Below are 26792 nucleotides of genomic sequence, written 5' to 3'. Positions count from 1 at the left end.
GGTTTTTGTCACAGTGTTTAACTACTTATCCTTACTGTACATCTGCATCTGAGCCAAAATACCAGCAATAGGTACAAAAAATTTCACACATACTTTTCAGATTGGCTTGGCTGTGCATTTAAGGCATTTCCAAGTTCAGGCTTTGGACAGTGTACAGCCCTGGAAATTCAAACTGATAAAACACCACATCATTTTCAGCCTATTCATGCAACCTTTCCTTCAAATGCTGAAGATTATCTATGCTGTCTTTCCTCAAAAGGAACTGAAGTTTGTGGAACAACTGTCTTCACAGTCATCAACACAGACACATCAAATACAGGCATTGTATCGAAACAACTGTGTGAGCCGAGTTTTTTGGAAGCTGGAGGAACTTTTCTAACTGGTGACTACACATAGAAAAGCAAAGGGAGCAGGAAGACCAGCAAATAGCTGTAGATTTATTGCAGTCTAGCTGTATATAACAAAGATTGGGCATCTGAATTTGATCTTCAAATGGATGAGCCACGAGGAATAACAGGATCAACATATGTTACTATTTATGAATAGTAAATTCATAATTGCAAGCTGCAACTTCAGATAACATCCAAGGGCAAAGAGACAGGGAAAAAAAAAGAATCCAACATATTTATGTTCCTATGGAATTTTAACAGTAACAACTGACAAAAAGGGTTTTCAGCAACACCACAGCTATCAGCAAGTGTCAGAATAACACAAGTTTAAAAGAAAAAAAAAAGCTTAAAAAACAAACAACAACAAAAAATGTTGATGATGATTATTTTTGAATTTTCATTTCAGTTTACTGCTTACAGTATGGAATCTTAGCTATATGTAAAAGTTGATTTTGAATTCATCAAGAAGATGTAACTTACATCTTCCAGAGCTACAGCAGCTCTCTAGGTAACTCACAAAAGTCTGTCACGTTCTTCTAATATAGGGGCAAGGAAAACATCTCAAATTTGTAGCCACCATTTTACCACCATTCCCTGGAATTAGCAATGGTATTAATAGTAAATACAGGAAATTTGATAGCACTGGAATCTACAGAAGTGGATGATATGGAGTGAAATTAAGGAGAAATGGAGACTTGGATGAGATTAATCATAGAGAAGAGGTATGGAGGTAATGACCAGATTACAAAATAGTATATATTTGGTGGAACAAACTTCAAAGCTAAAGATGATGCTAAGTTTAAAAGCAGAGTGGTAGCATTTCATACTCCAGAGAATAACAAAGTTTTTCCTTAATGAATATTCTTTTTGAAGAAAAGCACAGACTCCAAGACAAGAGCAATTTAATGGGAGAACAGTCATTCCAATAACACATTAAGTCTTGACCATATTGAAGAGTGCAAAAATCCCATATCATAAAGCCTAGCTTTAGACACTCTCCTCAGCACCCCTCTGCATGACAAAAATACTGTAGCTAACATCACCTGAGGTTGGTAAAGAAGCAATCAATAAAGTTTGCCATTCCTGAATCCTATTGCTGAAACTATAAAAGTGGAGAAACACTCATACTTCAAGGACAGCTACTCCTTCGAGAACAGAAAGCCTGTGACCTGCCAGCTGCTGTAAAAATCACTGTAAAAATAAGTAAACATTGTATGTGACAGTAAGTCATACGTTTATTACACAGTCATGAAAGCAGATGATATTCAGCTTAAGTGTTTAGAAATAAAACAGATCTTATAGCTGTATCTTCCTTAGTTTGATCCTCTAGGATCTCTCTCCATTTTACCCAATTAAAATGCTGTCAGGATACTGTCAAAACTTCCTAATGACTGACATACTACATCACAATTTTTTAATCATTGCAAGGAAATGTCTTTCAAATCTCAGTATGTAGCAAACTGTAATATATATATATGCATATAAAAACTACAGTTCAGATAGTGATCTGACGATCACATTACATAAATATATAAATAAGAGTTTAAGCACTGGTTTCTGTTGCACCAGATCACATCCAGATGCAATGCATGTTCTAACCAAAAATTCTTTGAGCTGGCATGCTCAAATTTTAATAACCCTTGGCCCAAGACTTAGGGGTATAAAGACAACAAGTGATGCCGTGGTTTTCAGCTAAAAAAAAATATGATTTTTTTTAAAGGAAAGGCCTCCAGCTTCAATTTCAATTCAGCTGAACTGACTTCAATCTGACTTATGGTTTACTCAGAAAAATAAATTTCCTTTTATGATCAAAATGGCTTAGTAGCAAAAGGACATCTACTTTACCCACAGACCATATGATCATTCATAAATCAGGAAAGTTTTACACTGAGAATTTTACTGGCCTTTTTCATAAATGCATCATGCCATTTATAATCAGTGCAACAGCAATAATAATATCATAAGATGCTTGGAATATACAAGTTCTCTTTCTTCCTGATTGTTGATCAATGAATTCCTTCATTCCCTGACTGTGGGAATCATCATAAGGTTTAATATCCAGCTGGTGTAAATCACAGCAACTTCATGCTTCATTGGTATATACAAATGCTGATTTGCATAACTTTAGGATAAAATTTTACAGAGGCACAGATCTGAACACCCGTTCACCTTGTTATGAAAATGAGAGCTGTCAGATAATTGGTCATAAATTTTCAATTTTTTGCATCTCAGTTTTCCTACCAAAAGAAAATCCATGAAATGTGTTTTCATTTTGGATGTAGGTAAAAATAAATAAATAAATAAATAAATAACATTAGTTTGATAGCTGCACAGTATCTACAAAAACCTGCAAATATATGAAAGTTATTCACACTGCTGGGAAATTTAAATAAATAAATAAAATCAAGGCTGAGGAATAATTTCATCATGTAACTTTGTAATAAGTCCCTGGAGGAAATATCCATTCCTTTTGTTCCCCTCTTGGAAGCTATGTAATTGATTCCTAACTGCTGTGTTAATGTTCTCTATTCCTGTCAGAATCCCTCTGGAAACCCATTAAAGCAAGCAGGGTTCTCTCCTGGTGTTACCCTGTGAGCACTGGAATATGGGATTCTCCAAAGAGCATCATAGTTCAGGCAGAAGGCCACAGTGCAAGCTCCAGTGCCAAAGGGCTAATAACTATTAATACAGAAGAGTAAAATATATCAATTTATTTTTCAGAATGTAGAGCAAACAAGGAAAATGTTGCCTTTTATAATGAAAGACTATCTCAGTGGTTCTGTTGCATTCTTTATTTAAGCATTCTAAAAGCTTTCCTGTAAGAAAGTAAGATTTAGTACCACAAAGAAATGCATATGTTCATGTACCAATCTAACTTTAAGAGAAGGTACAGATAAAAACATGTTTCAAAGTGCCTAACTAAATGTTTTTGAATCAAAAGCACTTGAATTACTAAAAGGAAGATTTTCTTTAGTTTTCATAACTAAATTTAAAAAATTTTATCACTATTTGGGTATACATTCCCTGAAGTGGGAATCAAGTCACTAATTATTTGTCATCACTGATTCTAAGATCACCTTTGACTTGCTGACTTGATGACCCTAAAAATAAATCAACTTTGGCAGCCACACATCCCAGACATAATTACAGCAAACTTCTCCTCTTCTATAGGTCATCACCTCAAGTTTCACAGCTATAAACACTTGCTGTTATTATACAGACTGCTGACTTTATAACACACTGGGTGGCAGTGTGGAAGTCTTTTTGTTCAAAATGTCCTTTACGAGCATCTCTTCATGCAAAATTGCGGGGGAAAAATAATCTATGAATATAAAACATTTGATTTTAATATTAGAATACTTAGGGAGGGAGTTTCTCTCTTCCTGTTTATTGTTTCATATTTCATAATGGGTATCTGTCTTAGGCATGGTCTTCTTTCTTTGTGGAAAATTAGGTTGTTTCTGAGAGTGCAGCACAGAAAAGAACAACGTTCTGCTGTGTCAAGACATTGTCAGGACTTCTTGTTGGAAAAATTGTAGTATGTCTATATCTGGCAGTAGGAAATAAGATTTGGATGTAAACTGTCTGTGTCTGGATTTAAATGGGAAAAGGGAGGCTTAGGTTTTGCTTGGGAAAAATAAAAACCTCCAAAGTAAACAGAGCCCACACAGAAAGGAACATTTGATTCATTCATATCATTCATATACGGATATCCTAGATTAAGGACTTTGTGGTCAAGGCAGTTGAAATTTGCTCTGTAGGCCTGGATTTTTTTTTTCCTTTGTCCTTGACAGATAATTCTTGTAAGAAAAACATTCTAAATCTAGCATCTTAGTCCTACCACTAATTCTGTTTCTTCATTTTTGGGCAGCACAGTGAAGAAATATAACTTGAGACTCAGACATGCAGAAATGGTTGAGACTCAGTTAGAGCTGACAGCTTTTGGAAACATGTCATGGATGTACTCAGTTCTATGTATTTTGCGAAATCCTGAGGTGGATATCCAATAGAATGAAACTGAGGCCAGATGCTGCATCACAGGGAGCATCATTGGGTTTTTAGGGCCTTAAATCTCTCTCTGCCTCAGAATTCACTTGGGAATACAAAAGCACCTTTCTTCCCAGAGGGCATTGTGAAGATAAACTCATCATTTTTCTGTGAAATATCCTTATTAGCCCACTGAAATTCACACGGAACTCACATTTTCTTTCCCAGAGGGATTTGAATGGTAAGTCAGATATAAGTCAGATATAAAGCCTAAACACAATAAAGAAAAAAGAATACTGACTGATGCTGCTCATGAATGAATAGAATGACATTTTGCATCACTGAATACATCTGTGTTCTGGGTAAAGAAGTATGTAATAATACATACTGGTATCCCATGTAAGCAATTTTTGCTGCACACACAAAAAAATAACACTGACGTTTCTTAACTGCTTTGTATTTCACTAGTGCAGTTATCCGTTACACAGCATGATATATTTAACACATATTAAACTGCAGATAAGAATATTTTAAATGTTATATTGAGTTTCTTTTATATTTAAATGCTTTCAAAATATGAATACAAGCAGTGACATCATCTCTGAGTTCATGAAGAAAGTTCTGCCTTGAACATGTAATTGTATATTTATCTATTATGCAATTTAATATTTTCTTCTGAAGCATCTAGTATTGACAATCGTTGAAGACACGATATTTGACTAAATGGATCATTAGTCTGATCATTTCCCTAGGTTTCTATGTGAACTGAGGATTCTCTAGCATATGTGCCTGACAAGCGCAGATGTAGACATCTGTAATGGGGTGAGGGCTTGGATCACTGCTGCATCTCACAAACAATGAGAAAATACGGTATGTAAGTAGAGATGTTAAAAGCAGCCTCCATTATATAAGGATTACAAATGATAGATTAATGTAAAAATTGACATGGTACTTTTGCCTTCCCCTATAATGACATCAATAAGCATCTTCAATATTGATTTTGCTTCTTATTAAAACGGTCTGTTACAAATACAGACATTAAGCCAGATAAATACAGAGGTCAGAATATTTCCAGCCAAAAGCATTTAGACTAGAATTACTACCATTTAACCAAGACTAACAAGCCTAGCAAAACAACTCCACACAAACTTCTGAATGCAGAGCTTTAAAAGCAAAATGATCACTGATCCCCATTTAGTATCATACCCACAGAAACTTCCTCAGAGCCGGTACCAGTTAATATTGCTTTTTTCCTTCAAAATGTCAGTACAATGCCCACTGAAATTGTGCCTGTGACACAGAAATGACCTTTCATTCTGAAACAGGACAAAAAAATACCTTTTTTGAATGCTTGCAGGTAAGTTGTTCTCCATTTTGTGAAGGTTGCACAATTTCTTCCAAATACCTGTGTCCCACGTGTTAATTCTTAAATTTCAGAAATTACCTCAGCTATGCCAAAGATTTCCAGACATACTTGTTCAGATTGAATCAGGCTGTAGCAGGAAAACTAAATCTTGTGAAGATGTGACTGTTTCACAGATAGACATTCAAGCTAAAATATTTTAGATACCTTAATATCAAAAATAAACTGAAAATAAATAAAAATGTGGTATCTTAATTCTGAGAAAAACAAACAAACAAACAAAAAACACAGTACCTTTCTTTTGTCATATAAGGCATGGTTATCCAACATCATCTTCCTTTCATGAGTAGCATATCTTCGCAAATCACGTCCAAATTGCTGTAAGAAACACAATAGATAAGAGCAATTCTGTCCAATCAAAATTGTTATCCTTTATACTAGAGTCCCAACAGCAAACCAAATAATAAACGAATATATGAAAATTATCTCTACCAAAAGACTATAGTCTGAACAGATGGATCATCTGAAAGAACAATACTTTGATAGTCAATGGTCCATCATTTCAGTTGGCTAGTCTGAGAACAGTTGGGTACTATAAGAGAAAGCAAGGCTATGTACAGTTTACTATGGGCTCCCACAGTCTCTACGTGAGTTATCTCAACAGGTAGCAGGAACCGAGTGAGTAGAGAAAGATAGAGTCCTTTCCTACAAAGGGTCTGACAAAGTGCATTTTTAGAACAGACATCCATCTGCAGAGAAGAGAGAGGAGCTTTTAAGTAGCCAAACATTTCCTGTATAAGATGAACGTCAAATTCTGCAGTTGATCCAAAATCCAAGTAAACACATTTTATTATCTCAAAACTGAAAAGTGGCTAAAGTAACTCATCAGCTCAGCAGGAGAACACATCAGCTACAGCATTTTGCCTGGTCTAAAGCACCCTGCTTCCAATTAACCTGGGTTGAACAGAGTGGCAGTGCATCTGTACTTCTAGCACATCAAAAAGCTCACTCAGAACAGGCTTAGGAACTCTTTGTTATACCACATAATCATTCTCTAACAAAATGAACATCAGAGGGCAAGCATGTAGAACAGATCACAAACTAGTTCCATGTGGAGACAGATTAATCATTTGAGTTTTGAGTTTGCAATTATATAGAATTTATTTTGAAAATATTGTGCTATTTTATATTATACCCACTAAAAAAGCTATTACAAGAACTTCTATTATAGAAAGTAGCTATCATTTGAAACTTTCCTTCCATATTAGAATATTAACTAAAACACTAAAGCACTTTATTTTAGTTCAAAACTAATGAGTAAATTTTAACGTTTTATATTTTTAAATAATTTTACAATACACAAAATAGAAACAAAATAGTTTCCTTAATCCAAAATGAAAAATATCAAATTGTTTTCAATTTTATATGAAAAAAATAAGTTCCAAATAAGAGCACTTCTTCCTCATATGTTAAATGTCCTGTAAAATCTTTATGATAATTCTGTGAAACTTTCCAAATCATCTCTTTACTCAGTAACTGTTGAAGTCACTTGTTAACGTTAGTGTCATGTAAAAAGACAATGCAAAGCACTGAAAATATAGCTCTTCATTCCATGAATTTAAACACTAAGCTTCAAGGAAAACAAATGCTAAGTGTTTTAGACAGAAATCCATAAATGTCAGTGATGAGTTCATCAGCTTCAACCTAAGATCACTGGTTATGAAAAGTGATGTGTGGAGAGAAGGAACATTTTTTAAAATTCCATGAATTCTGAATAGCCCTGCAATTGCAACAATAGGTTAGCGATGCTTATAAAAAAACAAAACAAAAAAAAAAAAAAAAAAAAAAAAAAAAACAAAAAAAAACACCTGCTGTGGTTACTTACCCTGGAGCCTGTCCAGCCTAACAAAGCATATGCATATTGCTCAAAGGGGGTTATGACCAGATCCACACGGATTGCCTTCCAGTCTTTGACTTCTGCCATATCACATTCTTTTGACGTATTGTAACTGCTGTTGTCTGTGCTTGGCGTGTATAATTTTAATATTGCAAAACATTTTTGAAAATGATCCATGGCATCAACTTCTCTGCTTGGTATCTGTTCCTTTACAAATGTTGATTCAATGATATCACAATACAGAAGTAAGCCCTAAAGAGAAGACATTGCTCACATTGAATTGCTGGATTGGTTTTACTGAAATTCCAGACTTTCTAGACAGTTATCTTAAAATATCTTGTAAAATACAGTTTCAGTAAACACAAAATTGTGAATGGCAAAATCTGGTCTAAGAAGAGACATAAAATAGCCATACGTAACTTTTGGAAAAATACCAACCAATCCTTAGAGAGAAATCTGCAGTGGTAGCTGTCTGATAATGGCAATATCCTACCCTATACTGAGGAAACAATATTTGCAATTCTTCCCCTCTATCCTTTCCCCCTAAGACTTTGTGGTTGATGTCAACAGAAATTTTGGAGCAGAGATTGATGCTTTCTCACGAGGCAGATGTCTAGAAAAACACATTAGTCCAAAGAACAGTCTTCCTGACAGCTTCCAAAGAGAGCATTTGCACTGTCTGTTATCTGAGATTTCCTTGTGAAAGGAAATTCTCCTTCCTTGTGGAGTCACCAGAGAGTTGGAATTGCCTTGCTCATACCTTTTGTTTGAAGGGACTACACCAAAAAAATGTTGAACCTCAGTAGCCAGATTTTATTAAAATATAAACATGATTTTCTTTTAAAATATTTTGTTCCTTGCAGTTCAGAGTGAGAATAAAAATAAAAGTAATAGTCTTGTAAATTAATTCCTTTTAATCCAGAACTGCAAGAAGCGCTGGGTGGAAGGGGCAGTGCTATCCTCCAGCCTTGCTCTGTAGCCTGCAACCTTTCAACAAGGGCATTTTATATTTACTTTACACCCACAAAGCTTCTTATATCTTTGGGATCTAAAGGCACACCTTCCATTGCTCTCAAGCGAATCTCCCCCCACCAGTCAGAAAACTTCTCCTCACCCAAAACACAGCACCTGGGACAAGATAAGGACCAGCCTCTCTTTCTCTGCTGCCGAGCATATCCTTTTTAAAGAAAGCAAAATATCGAATACACAACAACAACAACAAAATAAATAAGGGAAATATTATCAATCACACTGCTTCCCTCTGTTATCCTTTCAGAGCAAAATGGGGCTTGATACAATGCTCCATAACACTGAAACCATCTCTATCAGGAAGACTCAGCTGGCAAAAATATTTCACTTCCTGAGAGAGGTTGCACATGATGAAAACACTCAGATGGGTGCCTGACTCCTGGTACTCTCAACCTTAATTTAGATTTTATAGATTCATAAAATATAGGAGAGCACTGTGACTGCCTCCCCTCTGAGCACCAGATTACACAGAAAGCAGAGACTTCTGAGATTTGCCTCTGCAAACGGAATCCAGCTTTGTTATAAAGGTTAGCAATAATAATGCATACCATTTCCTCCATAGGTTGACAAGTGTTTAATCATTATTGCTAGAAGGAAAACAACTATGCTGGATTTATTAACCATGCTTGGGCAGGTGAGTTGGTTAGTTTTCTCTTCAAGACCAACAGGCCAATCAACAATTGTCAGCATATTATATATGTTTATGTATTTAAATCCACACATTGACCAAACTCAATTCATCAGAGAACTTCTCTCTGATAAGATGAATAGAGTATTTCTTAAAACTTCCATCATCAGGATAGATTTATATCCTTGGACCAAAGTTTGTCTCAACTCTGAAATCCCTCAAATATTTACACATCCACCTTCCTCTTGTCTAATATTTTTTATTTTGGTCTCACCTTAAAAAAAAAAAAAAAGGCCAAGAATACTTTCCAACTTTTAGTTAACATATCACTTGATATAGGATAAAGAATAATCATATTAGCTTCTTTTTGTTGTTGTTTTGTTTTGTTTAAATATGCAATATTGAACTGGGATCATGTAGTACTTTTCTTTCATGGTTATCAATAGGTAATTATAATGTTCTCCATGTCAAGCCTCTTCAAACACAGGTAACAAACTGATTTTTGGAAGGATATCTCCATAATAAACACCAAATTTAAAAATACGTTATTTTGATTTTCTTTTTGATAATATATCACAAGTCGTTAACTTTATGTGGTAACGTTAAATATCTTAGAAAACATTACTATTATTACTATTATATTACTATATTACTATATCAGAGGTACAGCTCTGGCCAAAAAAAAAAAGCTTTTTTTTTTTTTTTTTTTTTGATGATAGTTCCACATTAACGATCCCATTATTTTGCTAGGGATCACTCTCAAGCTGTTTTATGGGTCACTGGGCCAGCCATTTTAATGATAACTATTTGCTTTTCATTGACATTTCTTCTCTGGAATTTTTCCTGAGTTGAAGACTGTAATAAACTAATCTAAGAAAACTCCTTACGTAGGTCCTTCTTGGATTACTCATTTCCAAGCTGACTTGAAAATGCTTAATTTTAGCAGGTGTTCTCTCACATCCATCATTAAAACAGCTAGTAATTTTTTCTTGATTTTACCCCAACGTCACAAGGCACTGATACAATTTCCAAATATAAACCCAAAACAGCTGTTGAATGTTAATGCATAACTGTTTCTAATCTCACCCACTCTTACTAACAAAGTATGCCTGACTTCAGGTTAATTCTTAATCTTTATTGTTGCTGTTTTTAAAGCTAAAAAAATTCGTTTGATCTCTTTGATCATTGATAGTTAATTGATGACTTCAAAACTTCTTCACATTCTCTGTAAAAGCTTTTAGCCTCTTCATCAGGGTTTTCACTTCTCTTACTCATTTCTCCTTTCTTGTCTTTGAGATGTGGGACATTGCATAGCATATCCCAGAAGAAATTCAAATGATTTATTTCCTAACAACTACAGTAGGCTGTGCTAAAGTGTCCTTTTTACTGTTCCAGGTACCTACATTTCCCACACCCATATGCTGATTGTAGGTAGAGTGTTCAGATCACTAGCTTTGCACATTTACCTCAGTCTATATCAATGCTTCTTTGCTCTAATGAAATTGAAATCTCTTGGTACAAAGAATTAGGAATTAAAGCCCATCTTTCTTAGGTGGACTACAAAAGGAATTGAATTCCTACTATAGATGGGTGTTCTTAGTAGGATTTTTGTTCCTGACACCCTGATAAATCTAGGAAAATAATACAGACTACAGTGGCTTCTCCCTTCACAGACAAGCACCTGGCAAGTGTCTTGTCTCAGCGAGATCTGTAGACATGCACACTTGGCCATCAGTAACTATTCCTTGGATTTTAAGGCTGCAAGCTCTTAAGGAGATATGATTATGTATCTGTGTGTCTGCAAATGGCATTGATATAAAATGCTCAGGCTTTTTAAGACATCTTTTGGATGATATCTTCTGAATCAGTTTTGCTTAGTTTTCAAAGTCATTTTTTTCATCTTGCTACTCATTACAGAAATATACAATTGTAAATGTAAACAGAGTAAATTTGACGTAAGAGTCTTTGCTCTACTACACACACTAAAAATGTTCCCTTTACCTAAAATTCGTCCTGGATACCAGACCTACCAAAGGTCCTGCCTTTGAGTTCTCCCAGCTGCTTTAGAACTGCAAATTCCATCTATTAAACCACAGCATTTAAAGACAGAGTTTTTAAAGAGTTTTCTTTTAAAACTCTTCGTATTGCAATGTTTAGGAACTACAAGGCAATGCTCCTTGGGGCACCTGAGGTTTAACATCAAGCAAATTATGAAGCAGTTACAACAAAATTGTATTGAAGACTTCCTGTTGCTGTTTTCCCTTGCTGACTAGACCATATCTTCTACTTGAATACATTTTAAGTATTTGCAGATGGTCATGGTTAGCAAATGTGAAAGATATTTAGGAAAGATATTTTAGAACTAAATATCTCTGGGTTATCTTGTAGTGTTTTTTTCAGTGTTTATTGGCTGGGCAACTTCTAAAGTTGATAGAAAGAGCATAAGATGAAGTACCCTGCTGTAAATTCAACCTTAAAAAAAAAAAAAAAAAAAAAAAAAAAAGTAATTAGGCAAGAATTACACAAGTGCTGACTCCAACAAACAGTTGAAACCAAAAACAGATTCAAACCTAGGATAATGGTTTTAAATAGCAGCCAAAGCATAGGTCATATTCATGACAATGTTTCCTATTAATTTGATTTGATAGAGCACTGGACATCACTGTCACCCCATAAAGTACAGTTGAAACAGCACTTCTATACTTTCTGAAAAAGTATGACTTGAAGGGGCAGTCAGCTATGAAGTTTGCATGAAGTGTCGTCTACTGCTAAAATTGCAGCCTTCACATTAGTCTATGTCAGGGAATCTGCAGCTGTTTGCAAATTTCCATTTGATCTACACAACATAAACTGCTGTAGACCTTGTTTACACAATCAAGTTTTAAAATGTGTGCATTTTCATGTCTCAAATTTACATCATCATCAAAATCAAATGTATTTTTTGTTATGTCAATGCCCAAAGAATTTCCCCCTTTTAAAATGATAACGCACATTTACTTAAATAGGCTGAATGCTGGCACATCAGAAGTATTAATATTGGAGTAAATGTTTGATCAAATTGGGGATGTGTGTGAATTTTGAGAAGAATATATAAACGATAGCTGAAGAATCAAATATCGTCTTTAGCATTCTTTGTTATTTTTAATTAAATGAAATGCTATCCCATTTTTAATGTTACAAGAAGTCATTATTCCCATATATTGGTAGCTGGGTTAAAGCAGAGTAAGACTATTTTATATCAAAGCAAATGTAATACAATATGTTCTTCTGAAATATATATATGTTGTTGTTCTTAATTTCCTTCTAAGATGGTTTACTGAAGTGGAACAGTATTATTTTTACTGAAATACCTATAGCTAAACTGAAATAGGATGTAGGCATGTTAGTTCAAGGTTTCAACCCAGAAAAATCGCTACCTAGGTGAGATAAATGGAATTCTATAAAGTTGAACAGCTCAAGTAACTGATGCCTGGGAGCAGTCAATGCTGTTAGAGTGAGGAATTGTTAGGAAATGGCATCAAAGGCTTGATCAGCAATACAAAATTTTTCAGTTGCTGCCTAATCATACAGCTGCCTTGGTCCCTTTGATGACAATTTTTTCAGCTTGAAGTTCCCCATACAGCAGAATGATCTAATTCTGGGCGTGTCCTGAACAGCCTGGTTTTGACAGGAATGCACAGCCCAGCACCAGAGTTCAGGAACGTTTCCCTGTTTCCATGCCACGAGTATTTGCACTGGTGAGTGACAAGAACTAATGGATAAGTAGGGACATATACATACATGTGCATACATACTTACCCACATATAGATAGACAGTACACACAAGAAAAATCAGACTTCATAAGAACAGCCACTGCTGCCAGGATCCTTACTTAAAACATACAAGGCAGTGGAACACTTCTGCCTACTTTATGCAATAACCCCAGAGTCAGGACAATCATACTCAACCCCATCCTCTGCCTAAGGGTTTTAAGCCAAGTTATCTCAAGTCCCACCAAAGTACTCTAGCCAGCATGCACTACTTTATTTTAGATAAGAATGTCCTCAGCTCCTGCTGAAACTGAGCCAAAATGCAGCAAAAAATATAAAATAAAATAAAATAAAATAAAATAAAATAAAATAAAATAAAATAAAATAAAATAAAATAAAATAAAATAAAATAAAATAAAATAAAATAATAAAATAAAATAAAATAAAATAAATAAAAATCAGAATGTAAAAGGTGAGGCAACATTTGCTTACAAAGGAATGAATACAGGCCTGCATCCTTATAAGCAGAGCGAGCATTCATCTTAAAGAAATAAGCTCTTTGTTCCAGCCTCTCAACTGTTTCTGTATCTAGTCTTAGAAACAGGTTTTTTTGCTACTAACATCCAGCTGTCACTCAATAACGAAAGTGCTGCTGTTCTGTGAACCCTGTTTACAAAAAGCTATTTCCAGAAATAAAAAAGCCAGACTAGTTGCTTGTTCATCACCATACACCTCAATGAGACTTCAAGCCTTCCTTTTCCTGACATGTTCACCTCAGCAAGGGTGAATGATAGAGTCTAACCCAGACCACAAAATGTTAAAATTAATAAGCATAGGAAAGCACCAATAGTCCCGTTTTGTTAAAAGCTGAAAGAAAAATGAAATGGCAATGTGGGCTAATGCAACTTTATACTTTCATGAATATGAAAGAAAAAAAAAATGGAGAGTACAGGAATGCCTGCAGTAATAGCATCTCTTCCTCTGTTGATGGTACATATCTAACAGCAACAGTGCTAAATACAGCAATATAGTTTTTATCAAAAAATAAACCCCCCTTTACACAGTATGTGAATGAAACTGCATTGACACAGACGGCTCAGCCTGTTTGCCCATGCACTTCCAAGCTCTAACCCACGGAGGAAGTAATTTCTTACTTTATGAAGTTTCTTGGAATCATTAAAACCATAACCTGTATACTGCATTGCAGCTTTTCCATTTAGCCATTCTTCTTTGAAGTTCAGGGGAGACTGTGTTCTCTGTTCCTCAGTCCATTTATCCCCGGTTGCTGCTGCATCAAAGAGCACGATGGTGTTGATTTAACCACTTAATTTTTCAACAGCTTTCAATGGAAGGATCTTGTTACATTAAACTTTTTGGCTAAGAAAAAGGCCCTTTTAAACTATTTAAATAAGGATGGGGTCCATAGTTTAGAAGTTAAACATTGCAGAATCCTTCACTAAGAGCTGTTGAAAGGAAGTCAACATCATGACCTCAGTGACATTCTTTGATGAATTTGGGCTTTGAAGCAGTAGCACAAAAGTGGAAAGCTGTGAAGCAACCAACAGGTGTACCGTCAAAAATATAAAAGTGCTTTAGGTTCTTTTTTCTTTTTTTTTTTTTCCTTTCCATTTAGAAATCAAAGGTAATAAAAAAGCAAGAGGAATATAATTCCTCTTTCTTTTTGTATTTTCATTTTTCTGGCAGCTAATTTTTCAGTAGTGACGGTAAAAGCCTACATATTACAATGATCACAGTAGAGAGGCTGTATAACAAGTGTTATAAGCCCCAAAAATTCTGGAGAAATAACAAACCACAGAAAGTCTTTGTTTGTAGCTTTAAACAATCCCCAGCTTGTTTGGATTTCATTGCTACTTCCACTGTGCATCTCCCCTTCTGACATTTTCTTCATGCTGGGAGATCTCTAGAGGAATCCTAATCTTTTCATCAGACCCTTGGCCTCCCTTGACCTCCTGCACTCTTGCCTGCATTCAATTCTGCCAAATTTTATTCCTTGGGAAAAAAAAAATAAAAATCAACAAGAATGATTTATTTTCTCTTTCTTTCCTTTCAATTCCATTTAATGAAAACAACTCAGGATGACCTGAAAAGCTTCTGCAGTTGCCAGACTTCTCAGATCACAGCCATTGTTCTCATTAATGTAAGTGAAGTGTGATGGAATGGGAGAAGGAATGAAAGGCTGCACCCAGGGACAGGCTCTAGACTCACCCTGTTGTCACTTTTCCTTTCTGCTGTGTGGTAATAAACAGTTTTGGAGGACATGCACATGCCTTCCCAGAGGTTCAAATCTGCTTAAGAAAGCAAAAGGACGGCTTCCAAGAAGAAACGCAGCTTTGCTCAGAATAAAGGGAGTGGGATGCCTGAGAAAGAATCTTTACATAAATAATAAAAAGATAAAAATAGAATTGCTCCTCAACACTCATTAATTGTCACAGCTTCATTGCTTTTCATTGGAGTATGATAAATTATACCTTCTAGCAGTCTACTTTAATATGTACACTTTGCATGCACAATTATGACAGAAATCAGAGAAATCTTTAAAATTGGTAATAGTCTGTTAACATTTTGGATACCAAGTCAGCCAAAAGAAGAGAAATTCATCTAGGGTTGTATTTTACCAGGAAATAATGAGTTTGATGTCATTAAGCCAGTAGAAAGATTTCGACCACCTCTAAAATAATCAGTTCTTCATAAAAGCAGATAAGTTTCTGCTTGTTTGGAGAATATTTTTAGTATCTTTCACATATTAACACATTATATGTTAATTAAAGTACATCAGTCAAGAATAAATTTGAAAGCATTCTCTCCAGGCTATCTGCACTGAAAGATGACTTTGCTTAGCAGTGAGGCATGATGATTCATCTCAGACTGCTGGTCTTTTTTACATGTTGAAATGTACTCAAATCCTTTGAACAGTACGGGAAGTAAAGTGAAAAATATCTTAGCTGGCCTGACAGGAGAAAAATAAATAAATAAATAAATAAATAACAGGCTTACCTTTCCCAACATACCATATTTCTGACCCAGGAATATTTTGAGGTACCTGCACCTATTATAATTCAAAATTTTCTAACTTTAATGTTGCTTGGAACTGAAGAATGTTGAATACAACAAACCTTAGATGAACAATTCTTCTGTGAAATATGTGCATACATAAAAACCCAAACATCAAAGAGGACTACATCAATTTTTACCATATTCCAAAAAACAGGAAACCAGGAAAAGTGTTAATCTATGGGCTGAAAGGAAGACAGAATTCCAGGTGTTTTGTACCCAAGCTTTCAGACTTACTAACATCGCACCATGGGGTTACAGAAGTTCACTATTCTTAATGTTGGAGCTCCCCAAAATCAAAGCAGTAACTTGGGGAAACTACTCCCATCTCAATGAGAAATTAAGTATAGCAGCTTTTCTGCATCACCCAAAACTCCATTTATCCTAACTTACCTCTGATCAGTTGCAGATTCTTAGGGGAGGATATAATAGTGTGTGCAGGGCACCCCTGACATTACCTTCAACTTCAGAGCTGTAGTATACACCTAGCTCATCATGATTAATAATTAAATAGAACATGCAATTTAAAAATACTGAAATCTTCTGTGAAAAGGAGTCAACATTCTTTAAGCGTTATATAGGCTTAATTCCATGCTGTTAAAACATCTTTTTTTCTTTTTTAGCCAAATATTATTAAATTCATACCTGCTTTTTCCACAAGTCAACAACTTTATGCAGAAGTTCATCATCTTCTCTTGGTCCTGGGTTGGTGATCAAAAAATCAATATCATGTCCAATCTTTTTACCCCTAAAAGTAATAAATAACAAGAAGAAGAAGAGTTAAGTTCTTGCTGAATTTATGCTGTTTTCAAAGATAATTTTTTTCTCCTGCATTATAAAAAGAGTTTGCAGCATAAAGTGATAGCAATATTTCTTGAAATACAATCAAAATAGAATCTTCTATTTCTTTTATCAGGTCTGTCAGTGTTCATTGTTAAGTAATAATTTAAAGTTTTGATGTATTTTCTCTGTTGTTCAGCTAGATACTGCAGATCCATTTGGTGATGTTAAATCTCTTTCTTCTCCTAAAGTCTCAGAAAATACAGTTTCAGTCTTTGGATAAAAAATTTTAATCTAAATACTGAAGAACATATTAGGAATGCAGTGCGGTAATAGCAGATAAACTTGCCAGTCTAACTACTACAGTCTTAAATATTTTTCTTTAGCTTTTGATGGACACTTTAATGAACAAAAGTGTGACTATGTGCAATTTCATTATTTTTTTTTATGACAGAAATAAAATCTCCAAATATTTTACATTTCTTCTTTCTTTTTAAAATGTAACAATGCTTTTTGTTATTGTTTTTTGTTTGGCTGGTTGTTTTTCTAGGATTTTGTTTGTTTCATTTCTTGAGAACAGTTCAGCCTTAATGTGACTAAAGCTTCTTTATTACATTTACTAAGGATTTCAGAATTAAATCTATATGCACAGAGTTTAATCGTAAATATTCCTAAGCAAAAATCATGTCATAACCTCTTGCTCTCCTTCATTTAGAGCATTCAGCTTGCCTTTCATCTGGTTACCAAATATGTTACGCTTAAATCAGATTAAGATGCATCTATCATTAGAAAACAGGAGAAAGCAAGCTATCTGGAATGTTTCCCTTCAGAATCATAAAATGTTTGAGAAAGTCCGAAAATTTGTTCTGGAGTGCAATTCATCTGAGGACTGCAGAACCAATACAAGGCATTCATTTTCGTCTAAATGTTGTCAGGGACTGCATACGCATCCATTTATTGGCTTTAATCAGGCCAGTCTGAGGTGAAAGAGAAGATATTTATGCAAAGAAGATACTTCTGCAACTAGGTGCAGTATATAAAAGGTGGAGTAATTACCCAGAATCTGAAGTAGTGGCACCTGAGTGTAGAATATTTCCAAAATCTTCTCCATTAGAGGGAAAGTTCGCTATTGCAGATGTTCACAAATGTATGCAATGTTATAGTTGAGGTTTGTTTCTGTTCAGTGCTATGTCCAGTATTCAGAGAAATTGTGAACTGTTACAAGAGTAGTGAAAATTGGAACTGTCTAAAACAAAAGATTTGCCTTTCTGTGTGTGTGTATTTAATGAAATTGAACTTTCTCTTAAAATAATGCATAAAATTGAACCTGATTTTTTTAGACTGACGTTTGTAGGAATAGAACTCATTGGCAAACATCTGCTACCATTTGTATAACAGGAAATCATCTGGATGGACAGTAGAACTGCATTAGCAGCAAGATATAAGGAAATGAAAATGCAGGTTTTACTTTTGACAAGCTGTCTAACTTGCTATAATGTAACTATTGTGCCATGTCTGCAGCAAAGTCAAAATTGCTTAAACAGGTGGAAAAGATTTCAAAGGCATTTCAAACAAAGCATCAGTCTAGGCTTAGAATCTGAAAAGCAATTCAAATTCAAGAAGTTAGTATTTCATGTAACACTTTTTTTTTTTTTTTTTTGAGGATAACATTCATTATCTCATAAATTACCATAATAATTTGAAGTTCTTGTATAGCAGTTTTTACTTACAGGTTTCAAAAAAAAATTTTTATTTTTTTTTCCAAAGGGAATTTGCTATTCCTATCTTGGAGATGCAGAAAGTGGCAGAAGAAAACTTGCCTAAAATTATTAAAATGAATATAATCAAAAGAACTTAGAAGCTAATAGAATCAGAAGCTGATTCCTGCTTTTTCCTCTGGTACTCAACACATACTCAATATATGCATATTTTATGTTAACTATGTCTACAATCTCCTGCCTCAGGCTACCCATAAAACCTCAAGATATCTAAGGTGTTTTACTGGTCATTTATTTCCCAAGACAGGGAGCATTTATTGAAATACTTCTGTCTGAAGTGATAGTGTTTAGAACTGACATAAAAGCACTCAAAATAAAATCATTGTTTTTGTCAAATACATTTTGGATTCTCTTTGAACTAATTCTCATTGGGTTAATTTCTTACTGAAGTTATCAGGGACGTTGTACTGGAACATTTAGTCACATTTCCACTAGTGCCGCTTGCCAAATAATTTTTTTTTCATTCTAGATAAATGTATTACCTTCCTTAAAATATAAAAACAATCTAGTAAATTCAAAAGCTGTATAATTTATACTTCTCATGGTTTGTAAACCATGCAAAAAATGCAGTAAATTGTACATTGGTTCAGTTCATCATTCTTTTGAAGTTGAAAGAACATGGTCATTGTTACAGCAGAGTAGGGATTTTCTTCACATAGATGCCACAAACAGAAAATATATGTTTATATATTTTTGTGTGTATGCATACAAGCATACAACCATCGGTATTCATAAACTCATGTAAAGGTCATATGGGATCAAAGAGTGCCAAGATGCTCTGTCCCCATCTCAGGAAGATCAACAATTATCTCTATACACATACCAACAGTTTCTCTGAAGATGAAGCTAACTATATAGATTGATGTGATTAAATACCTGAGTATATACAAGTTAAGCACCATAGTAACTGACATCTGATCCTCAACACAGATTTGGAAACCCAGAATTCATCACCTGATCAAGTGCGTCAGAGACGAAACCTCAATCTCTTGTTCGCTCCCAAAGCTGGAGAGGAATGCTGCAGGCTTCGGTCTTTTCCGAACCTCACCACATTCAGGAAAGTGGGTTAGAGATTGGCTTCACCATGATCTAGACACTGAAGGGTGTTAACTAGGCATCATTTACTTAGAAATGAAAACAAACACTTTGCTTGAAAAATTAACTCCAAGTTGCTGGGAGTGCCTGTCCTCATTTATCTTAGCCCAGTGACTGGTACACTGATCACTCATCTTTTTATTGCCGTATTTATCTCAGAAATATTGGCAATGTTCCTGTTTCACAAGAGGCAGATCCTCAGTCTTCTCTCCTGCCTTCCATAGCAGTGCAGTTCCAGGTCAGAATTAGCCCTTGATTCTACACCAGTGTCCACAGGTCATTTACTTACCTGTTAGCTCTTGGATTAAAAGCACTCAGCCAAGAAGGAGAACACTCAGTCTGATGCTTTCACATCCAGATTTTTTGTTTGTTTTCTTTTTTTTTTTTTTTTTCCTGTTAAACAGGAAATGCAGAGCCAGTGCTTGGTGCAGAGAAGAGAGTCCTAAGAGTACTCCTCTCTAAATGGTTATCCTCATGAGTACAGTGTATGACACTATTTCTGGCTCTACAAGTCTATTTTATACTGCAATCTAACATAAATCCACACAGGCTAAACAGGTGTTTAGTATGCTAAAAGATGGTCAGAGATGTAGGGATTCAATTCTGGCATGCCACTGCCTCAGAACTCCAATTGCAAGGCTTTTATATAAAAGTTGAATGCTATTTAAAAAATAAAACTAAACAGATCCCTTTACATCATCTTTTTCTTTCCTTTAAATCTAAACCTAATCCTTTTTGGGCTGGGGCCATAAGAAAAACAGCACCTTACAGAACTGAGATTGCAGCTTAGCTTTTGTCCTAATAATCTATTCAAGCCTGAGGACTACAAAAGACAGAACACTGTTAATTAACTGTGTTCAATTCTTGGCTGACTAAACTTGTATAAAGCTGATAATTAAATTATTGTTAAGGAACAGGTTGTAGGAATTTTCTTTTTGTTATTATTGTTTTAATACAAAATCTAAATTCCAAGTCATTAAGTATTGTTAATAAACTTAAATAAATGGATCAAATAATAATATGGTAAAGGATAACCACATTGTCCTATTCTATAGAGGAAATTTATGGAAGATTAGATATTGTTGAGTATTATGTATGCAGAGTATTTTGAAGCCTCAGGATGTTCTACAGCAGCTAAGCCATATCAGTGGCAATTCTCATGAAATGATTTTAGTTGAGAAAAGATGTACTGATATTTCGCTACCACTCACAAAGCTTCACTAATGGAGGAGCTAAACCACCTTTTTGCAATAGTAAGTTATGTGTCAAAGCCCTGAGAACCATTTAGCAAGCTTTGCACTTATACAGAGTTCAAGTGGCTACAGAAGAAAATGCTGCATTTCCATATATGTGCTTGCATTAGACACCACTACAAGTCTTTCTTAACCTTGCAAGTCCTTGAAGTGGGTGAAATACAAAATGATCAACAGCCTATGTTCATAAGAGTAAGTGTATTTAATGCTTAGAATTTTCTAGAAAATATAAACAACGAAGTAGCTCACAGGCAGCACAACGCCTTTGGATGGACCTGTCATAACACTGATATATTATTACCTTTACTATTGACACCATGTGGTTCATAGAAATATTACTTCTCAGTGTTGCCACAATATGCTGGGCTTTATCTGCAAACTAAGTAAAGGAATTTCTTCTTTGAAATGCTGCTAAGTCCTAGATTTGTTCATCAGCATATTCTCTATCAGCTCCCTTCAGCATGAAGGCATTCTCCAAGAGCAGTGCATTACTATGGTCAGATGGTATCTATATCTGCTCTGTGTATGTAATCACTCACAGTACATACAAACAACCCTGCATTTTCCAGCTAAGCTTTCTATACTATAGTTGTTCTTCACTGGTTTACTCTATCCCTGATTTTCTGTCAGGTCTTCATCATTTTGGTTCACAGTATGATTTCTTTTTTTTTTTTTTTTTTTTCCCCCACACACTACAGATCACATTTTTAAAACATTTTATGCTCTACTACTGTGATGTTCTCACTCCTGTCCATTTGTTTGGTATTCAGAGACTATGGGAATACTCAGATTGGAATGTTGGCATTCTCTCCTAGTTTGATTTTATAGTCTCTGTGTTCTCGGATTTTTCTTCTTGGGTATACCTCACTCATTATTTCTCCATGACAGCTCTTTAAAATGTACCTGTTTTCTAGAAGTTCCAATAAGTATATTCTGATAGACGTAAAGTTTTCTCTCATTTGACAATCTAACAGTTACCCTGCTGTGGAATAAACCAGAATGAATGGGATAAATCCCTGAATAAAATTCTTCTATGAGGTCCTTCAAACCATTTAAACCATTTAATTGCTTAACTGAAGGGCCTCTACTTGCATGATCATAACAATTCTTTCTGACTTTAAAACGCTGAACACTGTACTAAATTTGTGCTTGGTTTGTTTATTTATTAGTGGATTAGTGGATCACTGCTATGTTTTCCTATACTGACTGCATTTTTGTGTTTTCAGAGGTTTATATTTCATTCAAAGTGGTATTATTATATTACAAGTGTGTTCTATCCCCTCCTCCCCCCAAGGAAAACTGATTTTATTTATATATGAAATCAATTCTCAGATGAAAGATTTACCTCAGATATGTCCTTACTTGCTAAATAACAAATTATTTGTCTGACTTCTGATTAGAAATCTGGCTACGAGTTTTTGACCAGGAATTCACTTCAGTATCAGGCTTTCCAGGATAATCCAAAATACACTTTTTTTCTCTACCTTTGATATATTCTTTAATTTAATCAATTCTTAAAATCATCTTAGAAAGAGGGCACTTGAAAATCCTTTTGGGGGGAAGAAGACACAAGATTCAGAAGACAAAAAAGGTTTTCAACATCTGTTTAGAAAAATCACCAGAGATGACTTTGGCACACTGGCGCTGGGCACTCTCAGAGCTTGGACTGGAGACAAGCTAGCCAACTTTTATTTCTGTGCTAAATCCTTCACTGTTTGCACATAACATGCTACCACTGATATCAGAGGTAGTAACCACATACATGAAGCCAAACATTTGTGTAAGAACCTGGAGGACTGAAAACTAGCAGGTGCTCATTCTCAATATCTGATCAACTACATTAACTAAGGAAGAAATATAAATTGAAGTGGGTAGGATTCATGGAATTAATCAAATTAATTACATATATTTACATAACAAATCTTCAAATCATACACTCATGACTACCACAAACTATAACAAAGAAGTTGTTGTATTTTGCAAATAATGGAGAACAGAAAGATATTTGGAATAGACATTTCAGGTGTCCTTCTATTTGACTAAAACTTTTATTCCTGCTAGAACTGTGGGAAAAAAAAATGGTTTGTGTAGGAAAATATAAAAATTCTTAAACATTTGGGTATTAGCTAATATTCTGAGTTAGTCTGTTTGATGAAACTGTATTGTGTTTACTAAGACAATACACTTAAAACAATATTCAGATTCAGGAGGTTGAAGAGGTATTAAAAATGCTAATGGATATATTACCTGTATCAGTTGCAAACTTTACACAGAATTAGAAAAAAAAAGCTATAGCTAAGAAACAGCTGTCTGAGAATAATTGTTATCAGGAAATACAGGAAGAAAAAAAAAAAAAAAAAAGAAAAGAAAAAAAGGCTATTAGGAATTTCTGTGTAACCAATATTCATAATAAACATGTTAAGATTTTTAAACTCTTATTTCCCTGACCATTTTAGTGGTTAATCACATTTTAATACAGAAAGATAGGAAAATCTGTTAAGGAAACCTCAGACCAGAACTACACGGAGCAGATAGCATATGAAGAATGTGAAAAAAATACCACAGAATATAAATCTCCCTTCCATCCAAAGAGCTCAGATTAAAAGGAATGCAGCTGAAAGTCATCTGCAGAGCAAGCTGGACAGTAGCTAAGATGCTGAAAGCCAATGTAAAAAAATGACAAGTCCTTGCCATTTTCCTTTCCACCAGTTGTGGAAAGAAATATGAGAACTCATTACATGTTAAATTAAATGCCATCTTCTCTGCATTCTTCTTTTGGGAAATGCAAAGAGGACAGCTTCTAGACAGACATCCCCAAGTGATTTGAAAATATGTGAGGCCATTTGAATATTCTCTTGAATATAGATAAGCAACATGCAAAAATATCTAGGAAGATCAAATGTAATTGCTAAAGTGATGATTGCGTGGCAATGGAAAAGGGATTAAATGTTGCAGAACATTACACATAGCTGAAGAAAGGGACAGACTGCAATACAGCACAATGAATTTTTGTTTAGGCAGCAATGACAGAGCTTGGATAAGTAGTAGCTTAATCACCCTTTTTAGATATAGCAAACAAACTATTTATGTTCCTGAGGGAAAACTCTAGTAGCTTCACCACGCAGACATAGTCAAACATTACAATTACAGCTACATTCAAACATGCACACACATGTATACAGAGTCCAAAGATTTCTTTCTGACTATTCTGATGTTGCTACCATAGTTTTACTCTAGGGGGGTATCCTCTGCTCTTGCTCTGCTACTCACTGTATTGGCAATGTACAACTATTATTTGACATCACCCAAGTTCAACCAAATAGAAGTACCATAGTAATTCTGTACCTAGTAACTGCAGTCCTGATTAAGGTATCTACTACTTGTCTTCCACCAGTATGTGCCTTCTCAGAAAAAGAGAGAAATTTTTATTCCAAATCCCAGGTACTTTGCACACTTGTGGGTTTGCTTACTAAACAGTCTTTGATGAGACCTTGAAGTAGTGATGCATGATTGCTAACAGCCAGATATGAAAATAATTCTGAGTTACTGTCACTCAAATGATGAAGACCTACATTTGTTTAGTAAACCCTACTACAAAGGAAAAAATATATCTTTAAGTTGGATTTACTGAAGTGTGACATTGCTACCGCTCTTACATTGAAGGTAAAATCCTGGACTGCTTAATATCCAAAAGGGAAAATTTTCATTGATTACAAAGGAATCAGAGATGTTATTCATGATTTCTTCTCAACTGTAACACTACAGATTTTAAAGCTTTCTTGAAACACTAAGAAATATACTAAATATATTTATATTATAAATATATAATACTAAAAAATCTAAATACTAAATACTGAATACTAAAAAGCTTTCTTGAAATACTAAGTTCCATATTCAGGTGAAAGTTTCTAGCAGTTTAATAAAATACAATGACAAAATAGACCGATAAGTAAAATTCTCCGAAGATTTTGCCTAATTGGCTTTACTGAATACAGTATTTAATTAGAAAATGATTATTTCAGCACAGTGTCTTCTGTGATTTTTTTCAGGTCTGAAATTTAGACCTACAGTAGGTGGCTTTATTGACTCAAAAGGGCACTGACTTTTGCTAGGAATATAATTAATACAGTGACAGGTAAGAACAAGTCACTTTCTAAGGAAAGGACCAGAGCCTGATCTGTAAAAGGGCTTCTGCAGTGATTTCATGATGAAGGATTTTGTTGAATGGAAGAAATTAGAATGTTTCTAAGTATTTGCAACAGCAAGAACTGGGTAATAGCTAGAAAAAAAAAAAAAAAAAAAAGTTTAAAAATATTTTTTGTGACAGAAATCTTCTTCCAAATTACAATAATATGCTGTGTAACATTTATTTGAGGTTGTTTCCTCAGAAACTCTCTGTTATGTATTTGATCAATACCACAAAAAGTATTAACAGCCTGAGTAGTAACATAAATATCATTGCCATCATAAATGACCAGCTAAACCCCATATACCACACACAAGCTGTTCTTCAAATCCCTGTCAGCTTTAGCCGAGTAGTTGTCCTTAATATTCAAGTCAGCTCCACATTTTCAAAACAACATTTAGATTCAACAGCGTCAATGTAATGTTGATTCACATACATTTCGAATAGATAGTGAGAAAATAAATGCTCACTGAAGTGCAAAAGCAGCTCAACCAAAGTTAACAGTCCAAAAACACTGACACAGAGAAAACAGAGAGAGCAGAATGCAGAGAGCAACTGTTCACGAGTCTGACTTGTGCCATGCTCTGATTACTTTGTCAGCAGAGGGAGAGTGGAAGAGGAGCATTCAGTCAGAATAAACTAGGGGTGCCTGACCATGCAAAACTCTACTACCAACTTCACTTGCTCTCTAGGTGCATGGACTTCATACTTCCATCTTAAACATAACAGAGTTATGAGGACAACAGTGGCAAGATATCATTTTATAGATCATCAAATAGCTTAGGGATATGGTTTGGTTTAGTGGGGACTGTTAGCGGTAGGTCAGAGGTTGGACTCGATGATCTTGAGGTCTCTTCCAACCTAGAAATTCTGTGTGATTCTGTGTGAAATCAGATAGTCAGGAGGCTCATCTGTACCATTTATCACAGTAGAGAGGGAATAACTTACCGAAGATTGTAGTTGTACATACATTTTGTATCTGGACTCTGATTTTAGTACCTGCTGTTTCAGTCACCCTCATGGACTTGATTTTTACAAGCATGGGACAGGTGATGAAAAATTGGAGTTATATTTCTTTTTAAAAATCTAAACCCAAACTGATCCAAGTTGTGTGTTCCATATCAAAAGAAATTCTGGAATCCCTGTCCTCAATGATAATTCTTCCCTGACTGTAAAGCACAAGGCTCTTTGGGAGCATAATTAATAGCTGTGAGATGGTTTAATAGGATGCTGATTAATGGCTGAAATGGCAATAATCAAATCAAATTAACTGAAATAAATTCTGCTACCAGCAAAGACAATTAAATGTAAAATTGACTTCATGATACATTTAACTGAAAAGATAACGTACAGTTATGAGATATACTTTGACTCCTTTTGAGGCATTTTGTGAGTAAAAAAAAAAAAAAAAAGAATGCTGTTGTAGCTTTGTCTGCAGAAATATTTTTTGTATTCATTTAAAAATAAAATAATTATAGATTAGAAGGTCTCCAAAACAGCAAAAACTGAGCCAGTGGTCTCCTGGACAGCTATAAATCAGGTTTCTGTTCAGAGGTTTAAATTGCCAAAGACAGCATTCACACAG

General features: G+C 34.8%; 1 protein-coding gene across 1 annotated transcript in view; it reads right to left on the bottom strand.

The window, feature by feature from the left end:
* DNTT (DNA nucleotidylexotransferase) overlaps positions 1–26792 on the bottom strand; it is a gene marked incomplete at both ends in the record, with an annotated part of 90110 nt that overhangs the window by 18273 nt on the left and 45045 nt on the right. Inside the window, 3 exons of the mRNA XM_084289712.1 lie at positions 6034–6117; positions 7625–7888; positions 16761–16863. Coding sequence (XP_084145838.1) covers positions 6034–6117; positions 7625–7888; positions 16761–16863 — 451 coding nt within the window. The remainder of the gene's footprint in view (positions 1–6033; positions 6118–7624; positions 7889–16760; positions 16864–26792) is intronic.

The sequence above is a fragment of the Netta rufina genome (assembly GCF_964035555.1).
Source record: "Netta rufina genome assembly, chromosome: 7".
Lineage (NCBI taxonomy): Eukaryota > Metazoa > Chordata > Aves > Anseriformes > Anatidae > Netta > Netta rufina.
Note: the sequence above shows the minus strand (reverse complement) of the source record. Positions and strands in the feature narration are given on the sequence as shown.